General features: G+C 37.4%; 1 protein-coding gene across 1 annotated transcript in view; it reads left to right on the top strand.

Moving 5' to 3' along the window:
- Positions 1–14,802, top strand: part of LOC124164971 — a 46,002-nt gene extending 31,200 nt beyond the window's left edge. The window contains exons 10-14 of the mRNA XM_046542210.1: positions 1,832–2,102; positions 2,134–2,253; positions 6,774–7,217; positions 7,814–8,012; positions 8,668–14,802. Coding sequence (XP_046398166.1) covers positions 1,832–2,102; positions 2,134–2,253; positions 6,774–7,217; positions 7,814–8,012; positions 8,668–9,083 — 1,450 coding nt within the window. The 3' untranslated portion in view covers positions 9,084–14,802. The remainder of the gene's footprint in view (positions 1–1,831; positions 2,103–2,133; positions 2,254–6,773; positions 7,218–7,813; positions 8,013–8,667) is intronic.
- The last annotated feature ends 272 nt before the right edge of the window (positions 14,803–15,074 follow it).

Consider the following 15,074-nt stretch of genomic DNA (forward strand, 5'->3'; position numbering starts at 1 on the left):
GGATTTTGATGAAACTTGCCAATTTTCATCCTTCCATGCAGGAATGAAACAGTGTAAAATATTTCTTGGCTATCTCTAATAGTTTTTTTTTCACGACCATTTGAAGTTTGGGTTAAACTGCAGTTTTTCAATGAATGCGGTCTCCAGAGGCACTTGTACCTCCAGAGGGAAATAATTTGTCTCAGCCATAGTTTTCATCCGATTCTTATGAAAATTTGCAGTTTTACTATAGAAGTCATGAGGATTCCAAAAACTAATTGAAAAATATCCTAAGGAATATTGGAAATTCTCTAAACTCGTATGTTTCATAAGATTTTAGAAAATTTTGCGTCAAAAACATGGTTCTATTAAATATCAAATTTTGACCTGAGGCAATATCTGGATCAAGCTAAATCATTTTTTCTAATATTCCTTAAGGTATGACCCAACACATGTAAAAATAAAATTCATGGCTTTTTGCTTGCTTTGTTATTTAAAAAAAATTTATTTAAAAAAAATCCCTTTTCACGACTCTGGTAGTCAGTCCTCCTTCAAGTGTGATGAAATGCTTGTGTTAACTGTTTTCTATATCTAAGAAAATATTTACAACATGTATCTAGTGCATAATACATAAAAAAAATTAAAATTAAAACATATTTTATGTGTAGGTTGTTTTTGTCCCGATAAGAAAAATATATTTTCAAAATAGAATATTTTAAGCAATTCATAGCACTTACCCATCACTGCTGGGGAAAACTTGATTGTTGCTTTATAAAACACATCAAAATATAGGATACATGTCAATACAAGTTGAAATCGGATGAAAACTATGGCTGAGACAAATTATTTCCCTCTGGAGGTACAAGTGCCTCTGGAGACCGCATTCATTGAAAAACTGCAGTTTAACCCAAACTTCAAATGGTCGTGAAAAAAAAACTATTAGAGATAGCCAAGAAATATTTTACACTGTTTCATTCCTGCATGGAAGGATGAAAATTGGCAAGTTTCATCAAAATCCGAGTCGGTGGGTGTCATGCCTGGATGAAGTGACATGGAATGACCCAACACCGAAAGGGTCTCGTAAAAACGAATTTTTTAACACGCTTATTATAGGGTCAATTGACGGTGCATCGGCTATCTCTCGTAATAGCGGGGTTGTCGCTATAGCCCGTACTCGCTTTAACGAGGTTCCACTGTATATGATTTTGCATGTATACTGAGTAAAGCACCATAATTGACTCTCTTGCACACAGTGCACGAGAAGAACTTAAACGTGGTGTGATTATTAAAACTTAGCATAGTGAATATCCACCCAAATGCCGTTGCTTATGCGTTGAACTTAGCAATAAAGTTCATTTTGTAACTGCTGGGACCGGGACTGAGGTTTGTAATTATGAAAAACGAAAATTTCGTAATAACGAGAACTTGGTAATAACGTTGTTTGTACTAACGAGTCTACTGTAACACCCTTGTGAGCGATTCCTTCCTTCTACAAGATATTCCCCTGAATGAGTCAATGAGCTGAAACCCAAATGATGTTGCCAACTCATGACAAGTGGACAGCAAGTTTTGCATTTTCTTATTTTAAACTTATGAAATGATGTCAACTTTTTGTGGACAGATGTTGTGGAACAACATATCGAATGATGAACAAAGATAACATATTGCACATTATTTTTTTGTACCTTTTGATGATTGTTGAACAATCGAAACAGGTGTTGTTATGAATAATAAAATCAGTGGGCTATACGACAATTTGTTTGTCATTTTTATGACATGATATCTGAATGATGAAGATTTTTTTGTATTAGTATCGTATTTTTAATAATCCTCCTTTGTCTTCTCTCCTCAGTCCTGACAATGGTACAGCCATTTCTGGAACGCAGGTTGTTGAGGAGAGCATGCACCACGAGGAGAAGTGTGTCATTGGGGAGTGCAGGAGTTGGGAAGGGAGCGTGTCATCGGAGAGGAGGGAGGATGCGGCTGTGGGGGGTCAGGAGCAGGAGGAAGAGGAGGACGAAGAGGAAGAGGAGGAAGACGAGGAGGAGGGAGAGGAAGATGAGGAGGAGGGGGAGGAAGAGGAGGAGGAGGAAGAACGTGACGAGGACGACGAGATGGTGGGCGTGAGGAGGCGGTTGAGGAGGCGGCGGCGGAGGGGGAGGACGAGGGAGGGGGGGTGCCGAGAGCGACAGCGATGTGGACGTGCCGGAAATGCGAATCCTTCGCACTCGAAAGTCAGCGGATCCACCACCACCACCCAAGGAGGCATCCTCGGTGAGTATTGCTTTAAATTTTCAGGTTGGCCACTCCCAACTCTGGAAAACCTGGAATTTCATTGAAATTCTTGCGAAGATTTCCGTGGCAATGTTCATGATGAGTACAGTTTTCTGGGTATTCCTGCTGCATTTATCCGTTGCGAGTGACGACAGTCTTGAAAGCCAATCTGCTTTTGTATTCTGGTCAATGTTGAGAAGCTTGTTATTTTGCCGTCTTATATTTTGCATTCCATCATTCCGCTGAGCGTTAAAAGGGCAAGGGCAAAGATAATAGTAAAGGAGAGATGCTTCTATCTGAGGCAGATTAGAGAAGTCTTGGAAATCCACAAGATAGAAAACTTCAATATAGACCATAGCTACCCCATTCGTAATGCGTGGAAGAGTGTGCTAGTTAATCAACGTTCAGAGGAACAACGGAATGCAATACATAAGGTGGCAAAATAACAAGCTTCTCACCTTCAACCTGAAGACGAAGGCTGAATGGCTAATGAAACTGCTGTCACTCACAACAGATAAATGCAGCTGGAGTACCTAGAAAACTGCACCCATCTGGAAATTCATTGTCTCTGGGATGTAATGAGATGTCAGAAGAATTGACAAAGAGGGTGGTTTCCTATTATTTTTTTATTGCCTAAATCGAAAGATTATTACTCCTGGAGTACATATTTCACGCTTTTAGAGTTTTAAATGACGATATCTATTTTTCTCGATTAAATGAAAAGTAAAAATTTTCAAGCGCGCGAAAACATGACGCGTAAGTAGGAATGATGGGAAAAAGTCCGTGCGACGCATTTCTGGTTCCCCCTCCCGCCTTGTGAGGTGACCTTGATCGAGGCTCTGAGCGCTGATAGGACGCAGGATGCTAGCGGGTAGCTGAGTGCCTTGCTGGCTGGTAGCGCTTGGCTTAAAAAAGGTTTATCAATACCTTATCAAACGAAGAAAACTTTCCAACCTAAGCCAGTTTTAAAAGGTGATTATTAAGACATGTTTCCCTGAGCTCTGTGCCTCATGCATGCATTGGTAACCTCAGACGATGTATAACTCCTATCCTCTCGTGTAGAAACTAAGTCCCTGTGGCATCACGTGGAGTGGAATCGCATGGGCGCCAATCTGGCCTTTTTCAAATGAGGATAAAATTTGACCCTTGCCATTCGTCAAAACCGGTATTTCAAAAACCAAATAATTTGTGTATTATGCATGCACTAATGGTGGGTAACAAATCGCAATCGATGCCTTTCGTTTTCTTTGATGAAGGAAACTACCCTATTGTGCATTGGCACTTAATTCATGTTTGATTCCTAACAGAGGATGCATCAGTAATTTCTGCCTAAACTCTAATGATCTGTTCAGAGGGTGCTTTGCAATTGTTAAATGCATTTGAACATTGTGATGGCACAAAACCTTCAGTGTCATAGTTAAGTAAATTTGTTTCAAGTTTATTATATCACTGCAGTGAACCTCATTTTTATCGTCTATTAAGATGCATATTTGGCAAGGCATATGTTTTGTAACTGTTAGGAAAATTTTGGGAAAATCAAACTTATTTTTGAAATTCAAATTTCTACTTCTGATGAATCATTAGTCTAGATCTAGAATGATGCAATGCGTCTCTTTTCATCACTCCTATGCCCTCGCAGGGATTGGAATTTTGCAAATGGTTGTGATGCTACTCTTTTTCTGATCCTCCTAACATCATAAAATGAGACTTATTTTGTGTCTTGTATTCGTAATAATTTTAGTGCACCATAAGGCTAAAAATTTTTTGAGTTTAGACCTGCATCTCTGGGTTGAATGGTAAATTATAAAATTTCTTCAACACCTTAGCATATGACCTATTTGTAGTTGTGTGCCTAATTCCATCCAAATCAGTCTTAGCTTTGCTGTCTAGACAAACAAATTAAGTAGATTCTCATCATAACAAAGTTCACGGGACTGTAAAACCGGAGATTCGTAATAACGAAGTACATATGAACTGTTCTTTTAGGAACAAATGAAAAAACAAACTTCGTCATAATTTATTGTCTCTTCAAGTTGCACTTCAAAATAGCTTCAGAGTCAAGTGTGTAATTGGTGCGATTAAATTACGTGCAACCATATAAAAACAAGCACATTTGTTTGATTTTCTTTATAGAAGAATGTGGTATGATGCAATCGAGGGTTGATATATTCCCGAATACAGTAAGTCCTCAGTATCCATTGCGTGACCTTTCTCTTAAGTTGGTAAGCCTATGCCAGGCATCGAGGGGAGCGGTTATCTTGCAGAATTCAACACTACATCAAAATTGTGTGTTAACTCACAATTGTGACAAACTTATCCAGCTAGGCGTGCGAGGCAGCTAGAGCTAAAAAGAATGGGGAACATGCACAGTTTTTTAAAAGTACTGGAATAAGAAGGTCTCTACCTCAAATGTACTCGTCGAAAATTTCGCGTATGAGTAATGCTTTTTAGCTGAGTTATGAATCTTTAAAAATTGATCTTCACCGGCTGATTGAAAACACGACGTCATCGGAGCGTGACGTCACGGAACGGCATCCACTGATGACAGACTGAGGAAGTGGATGGAAAATCGATCTACGAGGGCTCAAATGCAAATTTGGCGATAATAATTGCAATTTTTACTTTAAATATCTTGCATTCAAGCCTCTAACACTCTACTCTCTTAGCAAAGTGAATGGCGTTCCGTGCGATGACGTCAGAAGGCGTTTCAGGTCACGTGACTTTAAGCGATATTCGAGCATTTTTAATTCGCATTTATTGACGTTTGTGGAGTACCAGGAGAGTTTTGGCTTACATATTTGGACTCATGAGAAAATTTTCTATTCAATGAGACTAACTAGGATGATGAATAAATTCCATGCATGTTCCCCATTGCTGTCCGTGGGAAGGAAGAGCTGGCGAAACGCTGAACAGTTCCTGACTTCACACCAGATTAAATGATACTTTGTTCAGATGATGCCAAAGTGCGAGTTCCTCTAGACCACATCGCAATGCATCGGCCAACTGTAAAGGCACCAAATTTGAAATTTCGGACACGCTTGAATTTTTCGAACGGTCGTATATCTGGAAGTTTGTAAATCGAATGTTCGTAGGAAGAGGACTAACTGTACATAAATTTACAAGCAGTAATGAGTGGGTCACCATGATTCCACAGGAATGAAGCTTATTTTATGATGTTACATACATACTGAAGTATCTCCTACTGAAGAAAGAACCATAATTATCATTCTTGGGCATAGTACATGAGGAGAACTTAAGTGTTGCGCAATGATTACTACATAGTGTAGTGTGTGTCCACCTAAATACCATTACTTGTGAGTGGAACTTCGTAATAAAGTTCATTTTGTAACCACCGGGACTGAGGTTCGTAATTTTGTAATTTGCGTTAACTCACGATTTTGACGAACTGATCAAGCTTGCAATGTAGCCGGAGCCGAAAAAATCGCTGCCCACGGGAAAAAAGAATGGGCGAAACGCTGAATTGTTTGCGGACTTCACATGGAATTAAATGACACTTTGTTTAGATTATGCCCAAAGTGCGAGTTCCTCTACGCCATGTTGTGTCTCATGTGCAAACTCAGAAGGCACCAAATTTGAAATTTCAGGCACGCTCGAATTTTTCGAATATTCATATCTTTGAAAGTTTGTAAATCCAATGTGCGTAGGAACAGGACTAACTGTACCTCCAATTTACGAGTGTTAATGAGTTGGTCAGCATATTTCCACAGGAATGAAGCTTATTATATGATGTTGCGTGCATATTAAAGTATCTCCTACTGAAGAAAGAACCAAAATTGACGGTCTTGGGCACAGTACAAGAAGAGAACTTAATCGTAGATCAATGATGGTAACATAGTGTAGCGTATATCCACCTAAATGTCATTGCTTCTTCGTGTAACTTGAGAATAAAGTTCATTTTGTAATCGCCAGGACCAGAAGTGAAGTTCGTAATTTTGTAATGACGTTTCTTTTACTATAGATAGCATAGGACTTTTCGTCGGGACCAATGTATTGCTTCGTAATAACGAGAACTACGTAATAACGTTGTTCGTGTTAATGAGAGTCTGCTGAAATAAAGTTTATTTTACTGTGGAATGGATAGGCCTTTTCGTCGTGACCAACAATTTGCTTGTGGTAACAAGAACTTCGTGACAAGGATGTTCGTATTAATGAGAGTCTACTGTAATCTGTCTGTATGTACGCATTTCCTTTATGCATTGAGAATTAGTTGCATTCCTTAGTATGAGTGAAGTGTCCATGTGTTTGTCAATCCTGCAGTGTATTAAGTATATAATTTGAATTTTGTTTATTCATTTTTTTTCAGTAGCTTAAGACTTTTTTAATTTTCGATAATCTATTTTATAAGTTTTATTGTGTATCCATAGGTTAACAAAGTTAGTAGTTAGTGATAAAGTTCATAAATTTTTTATATTTATCATTTATTACCTCAGTTGTTTATTTTTTGGTTGCCATTTTTTATTTTTATGTTGTTATTTTTTATGCATGGTTCTCTCCCTCAGATTGTTACTCGTAGTTCAGAAGGGCGAATAACGTCTCAGACAGAAGCTGTTCCTGCAGGGAGTGGCACCACGTCCACTCCAGTTGATGGCAGTGGCGAGGACACGTCTTCGCGTGGTACTCTAGATTCTTTTATTCCACCCCCAAAGGACTTTGAAGGGCGAAACAATCCTTTCCACAACTTGGCTCCTCCCATTGCTCCGACATCAAGTCCTGCTGCTCCAGAGACTAATCCATCGCAAGCAGGCACTACTTTGAGGTCAGCCAGTGAAGATAGGCCTCTCAGGAGTCAGCGGCCTTCGGAAGCAGCTACTGAAGGTGCCACTGGTAGTCCAGGAAATGGGTTGGGTGTCACAACAGCGACTCCGTCATCAGCGGCAGCAGCACCTTACTACCTCGGGGTACTTCCTCCACATTTCCAACCAAACAACCACATTTCCCAATCGGTAAGTTTGTTTTTCTCAGTATCAAAGCCTGCAAGAATGATCATAAACTTATCTCTGACTTTCTAATTCCTGGTTAGATGCGTAGAGAATATAAAGTATTTTGGCTGCATTTGAGTTTACGAAAAGTGATTCTAGTAAGCTCAAATACAGCCTACGGAAGGGAATTTTGAAATTTTGGACAGGAAATCAGGTAAAAGTTTGGGAAATCAAAAGTGGAAAGTTGGGATGTACTCTGCTAATGGAAGTATAGTGGTAGAAATGATCAAAGCCAAGGATCCATTATTTGATTCCTGGTCTGGGAAATTTTTTCTGTAGTAATCAATGTGAAAAATTGGGAGAGTTGTAGCCTCATGTTTTTCTACTGGCTGAAGGATCTTGGATACAAAATTGGTGAAGCCTTAAGGCACTTCTAACAAAATTTCTCAAGGTATGAGTTGGTCCATGGAAAGGAACTGTCTCATTACTCTGAATTTATGAAACTCGCATGCCTGTGGCTTAGTCAGGGATGAGCTCAACCCTCATCTATCTAATGTACCTTTGGTGTTGACCCTAAGTAAGTATGTTTGTCTATAATTAAGAACGTTTTGTTCCTGCAGGCCACCTTTCCCTTCCCGCAAGTCAATAACCATGCAGCAGCTGTCTTGTCTGGACTTGTGCCATGCATCAGACCAGCCAAGAGGCAACTCTCAGAAAAGGACATCAGAATCTCAAAGAGTGGAGAGGTGAAAAGGAGAAGGTTCCGAAGGCGACTGCCGTTTGATGCTGCCGCAGCAGCAGCTGCTGCGGCTGCTGCAGGTAAATTTGCTCTTCAATTTTTACAACATATCTTATTGGAATTTCAGTTTTAAGAATTTCATTTTTAAGAGAGCATGATATTATGCAAATTCCATTATTCAAGAAATGAGGGTAGTAATTGTTGGCCTTTGAATCGTAATCAATTACTACAATTATAATTAAGTGGGGAAATCAATCAAGCCCTAGTATACAATAAAATTGTAGTGAATTACACGCTCGAAGACAAATCGCCTGGCTTGTGAGTGAAAGATCCTGGAGGTGCATTTTTGGTAGAATTCAGATTAAAAGGTGCTACCCAGTATATTAAAAGCGACTCTTAGTTAAAATTTAATGTGAATATTTCGTTCATAGAAATGTGAAGAGAGATTTTCTAGGCTGTAAACTATTTTTGTTCATTCTTTACTCCGGTTATAAATGCAGTTACATGGTTAGTTAAATTGCCCACTGTAAAAAAATGTGATCTTAACACCGGATAATTCCAGAGGACCTGTGTATTCTAAATTATTGATTTGTGCTTTAGAGTTATTTTGTATTAAACCAGTGGGCAATTAAAGTAAATTTCCAAAAATGGTATAAGTTCCAAAATCTAAGAAAATTCTCTATTGAAAATGCTTATACTTAAATGTTTAATTAATTTATTAAACTCTTTTTTCAGGTAAAAAGAAACTCCCTCTGCCTCGTGCTGCTGCGAATCTGTTCCTTGGTGGTGCAGTGCCAAATGGCTGTTTGCCCTCAATCACTCCCTCTGCTTCGGGCCGAGCATCTGACCCCATTATCCTCCCTCGCTCCACTCCCCCATCGCCGTCGTCTGGAAACCGAGTGGCATATGCTCTTCGAGGTCGAACATCTGAAGGCAGTCGAGCATCTACAGGTCAGAGTAGCGTTGAGAGCGGTAACGCCAGGTCTCCCCCCGAAATCTCGCTTGACGAACTCAAGTCCTCCGTCAACATTTATTTCGGTGCCGCCAATCGCATTGCTTCTGGGGAGAGGTTCACTGTTTTGGGGAAGAGAGTTAGCCCCGGAGGTAAATCACAATATTTGATAGAATGGGAGGGACCACCGGCCACCTAACTGAAATAGTGGCTTAAGGGAAAGTAATAGCCCAGCAGCAGTTTTCTGCTGGAAAGGCATGCACTGTAAAGAATGGAGTGGCTTGAAGTTTAGGCTCCATCCAGGACCACCAAGGTTATCCCAGGTTCTTCAAAATTTTTGCTGACAGGTGGTTTGTAAAACTCCACAGCAAGGGACCAGGGTCATGTATATTCTATGGTTTGTACTTTCTGAGTTTCATGTATGATTCCCCATTGCAATGACATCTCTGCCAGTTTATGTTGGGTGATCAGTGTCTTATTTATGATGGGGACTCTTAAAGTGCACAATGTATTTAGGATGAGGTATTAGATATCCTATGGCCCGTATCAGTAGGAAAAGGACCTTGGGTATTATTAAAGTTGTTTTGAACATTAATAGAGTAATAAAGTTGTATGTTTTGTGTTGATGCTGTAGAGAATTGTGGCTTGTAATCCCCAATCTTATGTTGTATGATTTCAAAGTGTATACCTTTATGTTTTATTATTCATATGAAATCATAGTAGAGCCTTTATTGGTCCAGGGATGTTGGATTTATTCGCATTGAATGGGTGTGTTAAGAAAAAGGTAATGGTTTGTTAAGGTTTCTTAGCCTAATGAATTGAAGAAAGGTCTAAATGTTTTAGGTTCCCATTTGGTGGTTTATGGCCAATGTCAGAGTGAAATTTTTAAGCCCCTTGTCTCCCTATTTCAAGCATTGGTGTGGATGAAGTACTGTTTCGGCATTCTGTTTTAGCAGGTGCCTGGTTTCTGAAATGTTTGTGTACTGAAAGACTTCAGGTCAACAATTTCCGAAGATTGTTACCTTGCATTTTCAATTATAGCAATGGAAACTGTAAACCTGCCTGTAATTGAGGGCACTGTGATTGACCACATTGGTTCTTGATATGTCCTCAAAGAGCTTGTTGACCCCATATGCTCAAAAAGCTCACAGCATTATCCTCTAGTCACTGAGAGTAGACTTTTTGATCTTTAATTTCAGCCATCTCTATGGCTACATTGTCCTCTGATGCTATTTTGTCCTGGGAGTAGTTTTGACTGTGCTGTGATTATCAGCTAGAGATTGGGGTGGGACATTTTTTTTCATTATTCATGTTGTTGATCATTCCATCTTGTGGCAGGGTGTCTGTGACCTACTTGCTACTTTTGTGCTCATTATAATTTGACTGCCAGGTATGAAATCCATGTAATTGTGTGTTTCATTCCCGTGATTGTTCCATTTGTCACATACCAATATGTTTGAGATCAATTCACTTTCCGTGGCTTGGAGATCAATTCACTTTAGGTTGGCTTGTGAACATTTTCCAACTTGGTCTAGGTGATGCATGCTACTCATGTAGACCTCAGCTGGAAAAGTTGGCAAAAAGCAGGCATATTGTCTTCTTTTTTCCACATATTATGTACCCATAGTCACTGTTACCTTTTAATGATCAGCGTTTAATTGGAGTAAATAATGAACTGCTTAAGTTGTTTATGTTGGATGTCAGTAATCAGGTCACCAAAGATGCCTGCTTAGTGAATTATTTTTTGTACTTCAGTTTCAAGCAAGTCTCCAAAATGCTGCAAACCATTGGAAAGGAAGCTAGAGGTGTTTTTTCCCTTCCCTACACTTCAGTACTGCCAATTGTTAATATTTCTGTGAATTTTTATCTAGTGATTTGATGATAAATCTTGAAACCAGCACATAGAAGCGCATAGGACTTGGGGTTTGTCTTGAAAAAAGTCCAATTGTTAGTGCGAGAGCAAAATTTTGAGCCAATCATGGGATATTACTGGGGAGTGGCATTGTAGTTAGTTAGCCCAACCCCACCACCGACCTTCCTCCCATTCCTTTGAGAATTATAAGGAGACACATCCCCTAATCGTGACCTCGTTGGTTTTGGAGTCCCTCTCCCTATCCGAGCCTGCGTTGGTCTCTGGGGCATTGTGTCCATCAATCAATTACTGCTTAGTGTGTGACTGCCATGCTAATGATTCACTGCCTCTATTAAGGGAGAAATAACTGAGTAGTTGTTTTGGGAGTTTTTTATACTCTTATTGGCTTAGTTTTCAGTTCTTTGAGTGTGATAAGGTCTCCATTTGTTTTTAGGAGATGGTGGAGCCAATTGCTTGTGTTCGTCAAAAAATCCATTGATGGAAAAATGTGTGATAGTCTGTAAATATGTATGTTTCCTGTTTCGTGTGGATGTGAGTGTGTGCATTATGTGTATGTGCATTTGTATATGTTTCATAGAAGTGGAAGATAAGTTTGGTCATGTTGCAAAGGGTGTTACAAATAACTTCAGGAGCTGAACTTGATCATTTTCCTGTCTTATGTCAGGAAATAGGCTAAAAATTCATCTCTTGATCATTGTCTTTGTCCTTTGATGGAAGTGATGATATGATTTTCTGCCGTGGCCTTTGTGTTTGTTTTCCTGGGTCCCCAATTGTCATTCCCTCCAAACAAATAACATTTGCCCAGATTTGAGCATTTGATTTGGTCATTGGGGGTTGTGAGTTGAAGACAAAAACAAGACTGAACTTCATCAGAGGTTATCCTTCAGAGAATGCATTACACACACTGTACGGTATGATGAAATTGATAATACAATCATGGTGATTTGTTGTTTTGTTGCTGAAGCACTCCAATTTCATTTACAGTACTTTTTAAATGACTAGCTATCTTTGTAAAGAAATAATCATATGTGTTGAAATGGAATTGTTCAGCTTGTTTTAAAAAGTACTTAAATAAGTGTTCTTGTGAGTTTAGTGATGCACTCTTGAAAAAGAAAAAAACAGCTGTTGTCTCTTTTCTGTGAAATTCTGATTATCATATATAAATATGAAATTATAACAAAGTATAAATAATATTCTTATGCAAAATGTGAACTGATTTGAGTACCCTTGGATTAGCTGTGAGGGAAAAAAAAAACCTTTTCTTTATGATGGAGATTTTGGGAACAACTCTTGCAAAGTCTTAAAGTTAACATATCCTCTGTCTGAGCATTAAAGGAAATCATGGAATGAGGGGAACTCCCTTGATTTGTTTGGATTATTTTGATTAGCCTTTGGTATTATTTGCTATATTGAGAATGAAACTACATTCAGATAGTTGTCTTCAAAATTTACTAGCGGGTGAAGCCTTGAATTTTTTTATTTATTTGAAAGACAGCATTGTAGTGCTGAAATTGCTTTAATAAGTTCATTTAATCACTTCAAATTACTTAAATTCCTTGTAATTGGGTTTAAAGATACTTGGAATTGAAGAGCTGTGCGAGGTAATATGCTATCAGTTGTTTTTTCATGGTTTTGGGACATTCACCCTTTTGGTGTTCATGATGGACTGTACTCATTTTTGAGTTTTAAAAATTTAAATTACGTCCAAGTTAAACTGATGTTTTTTCATCACTTATTAACGTATTTCATTATTCAATGTAATTCAATTGGCTACCCGTAGCTGTTTATAAATTCTTTCAAAATTTTATAGTTGAATCTAGTATAATCTTTTCTCATGAAAGATGTGTAGGTAATTCTGTGGCACAATGCTTGCTAGTCATCTCATGTTTATCGTCATATGTTATTAAATAAAAAAATGGTCTTTATTTTGTGATGATAAGCTTTTTCTGACTAACTTCAATAGCATTTATTCTTCTCATTAATTTTATCACTAATGAGAGTTCCATCTATTTCACATATTCATTTCCAAAGTGATGCAGTTAAATCCAGATTTTGGCAAAACTTACCCAAAAACATTTAGCCAATGTGTATATCTCTGGTCCAAATCTTTAGATGCCTGTTTAATGTGGGTGCCATAAGCTTAAAGTGATAATAAGTTCATATGTATCTCATTTCTTTTGCCCTGGTGTGATTTTGAATTAAGCTGGCTCTTTGGATTTCCTTTTTTTGTAATTTTCCCAAGTCAAGATGCTACAGATAGGTATCATTTTATATGGATTGCAAAATTCACTTCTTGAAATTTTATTCACTCATTTTTGCATTTTATTTTTCCTGAGTGATCCTTGTTGCGTCTTGATATTTTCCTTGAATGCTCAGTGTGAGTTATTAAGTTCTCATCCATTTATTTTATCATTTTTCCAAAGTTTTATAATAATTTTAAATCAAGTCATATGCATACTTGTTTTTGAAGCTAAATCCTTGCGTACTAATGTTGCACTATCCTGGCCGTATGCCTTCCACTTTAGGAGCAGTTACATAAATTAAAATTTTTTTGTGGCTGGAAATATGTTAAGCTTTTTTGGCTTAGTTAAATGGCCCAGAAAATAATCGTTTCAGTCGCCATTATTTTGTTAGTGGAGAATTTTTTGTTCTAGTATTGCTTTATAAAGACTTTTAAAACTAACTTTAGTGTGTGATAATTATTTTGCTAAATAATTTGGCATTGTTGATTGTTTTACTCTTAAAATACCTAAGATCTCAAAATGATTTTCCTTATGCTGAGGGTAGCATTAGCTCCCGAAATTAAATTTATCTTGATTTTGTGGGCAATAGATGGATTTCAGGTGTGCTAAGATATGCTTGAAGTTTTTATTAGATTTGTTTGGTCTTTGTTCAAAACTTATTGTTAGTTCAACGAGGTTCTTTTTGTCATTTTAATAATTTCTCTTCTTTATTCATGGAAATTACTGGCTATAAGATATAGTTATGTGGAAATTAAAATTTATTTTCAGTGATAAGTGGATTTGATAATCTAGGGCCATTTGAGAGTTATTTGACTCACCAATGCCCGTTATTTTTGTTCCCTTTTCATTTTTCTTAACGATTATTACTTGAAGTTGCTTTCATTTATTTCCCAGTCTGCAATTTTTCCTGAAAATTATTACAAAGTTATTTGGAGTTAATGCTTAATAAATGAAGATTTGTAATTTGCTGATTAAATTAAAGGATTTTGCCTCCATCTAGTGCTCACATTCATAGTGATGAGGTTCATGATTCCAGTAACATGGTAGCATCATGTTCATCGCTAGAATTTTGATGCCCTCAATTTGTGCTAATTTTTTATTTAAGCTGGTTCTAATTATGTCTAATGATATTTTGGATAAAAAAATTTAACTCAAGTTTGTAAAATTCAGCATTAACATCATGGGAAAGATAAATCAATCGTTTTCAAAGTCATCATTATCTTAGAGATTTAATGTTGAGCCAAAGATTTCAATAGTGGAATGTGTACTTCGATCAGGAGCTTTAGTATCCACTATAGGTTCTTCTGTGTCATCTGATTTTGGCATAGCTCACATATATTTTACGTTTTTGAATCTTTGGCATTTGAATTGATGTTTATATACTATAATCAGAGCTGATGACACCCATGTTAATATTTGCTTTAGTAAATTTGGATGATAAACAATGCAAAAAATATTATGATTGTGTCGTGGACTAGTAATTTTGATATTGAATCCTGTCTTTCACTAACCAATGTGATTTGGGCTGCCATTATGAGTTTTCACTGAAGTTCCTATTAAGATACATGATATGAAGTCCACCAATGCAACTGTGTGTAATGTTTTCAAAGTATTTGGTTCACTGGAGAATTTTTTTGTTAACATAATGATTGCCAATTTGACATCTTTTGTCTCCTGAAATGGATATTCCTCTCCTTTAGGACCTTTCACCAATGACTGACTTCTACATTCTATTTCTTACATGTAGCAAGCTTTTAATTAGTTTACAATTGTATTAAAATATTTTTGATGCATGTATGTAACTGGTCTTCTATTTATTTTTAATTGATCTCAAATATCTTTAAGGCACCCACAGCCATTCAGGGTGAAGTTGATACAATGGTAAGAAAGGATCATTAGTCCATTTTGTATAAATTTTGGAAAGAAATTAAAAAATTCTTTCGAAGCAAGTTTTCAAGTTGTAGTTGATACCTATGAAAGTGGTGATTTAATATGGGTGTCATATTTGAATTTTAAAGGATGTAAAACTAATTGAGGATATGTATTTTAAAATTTATGAATTCAAACCGAATCA

Source organism: Ischnura elegans, chromosome 9 (genome assembly GCF_921293095.1).
Source record: "Ischnura elegans chromosome 9, ioIscEleg1.1, whole genome shotgun sequence".
NCBI lineage: Eukaryota > Metazoa > Arthropoda > Insecta > Odonata > Coenagrionidae > Ischnura > Ischnura elegans.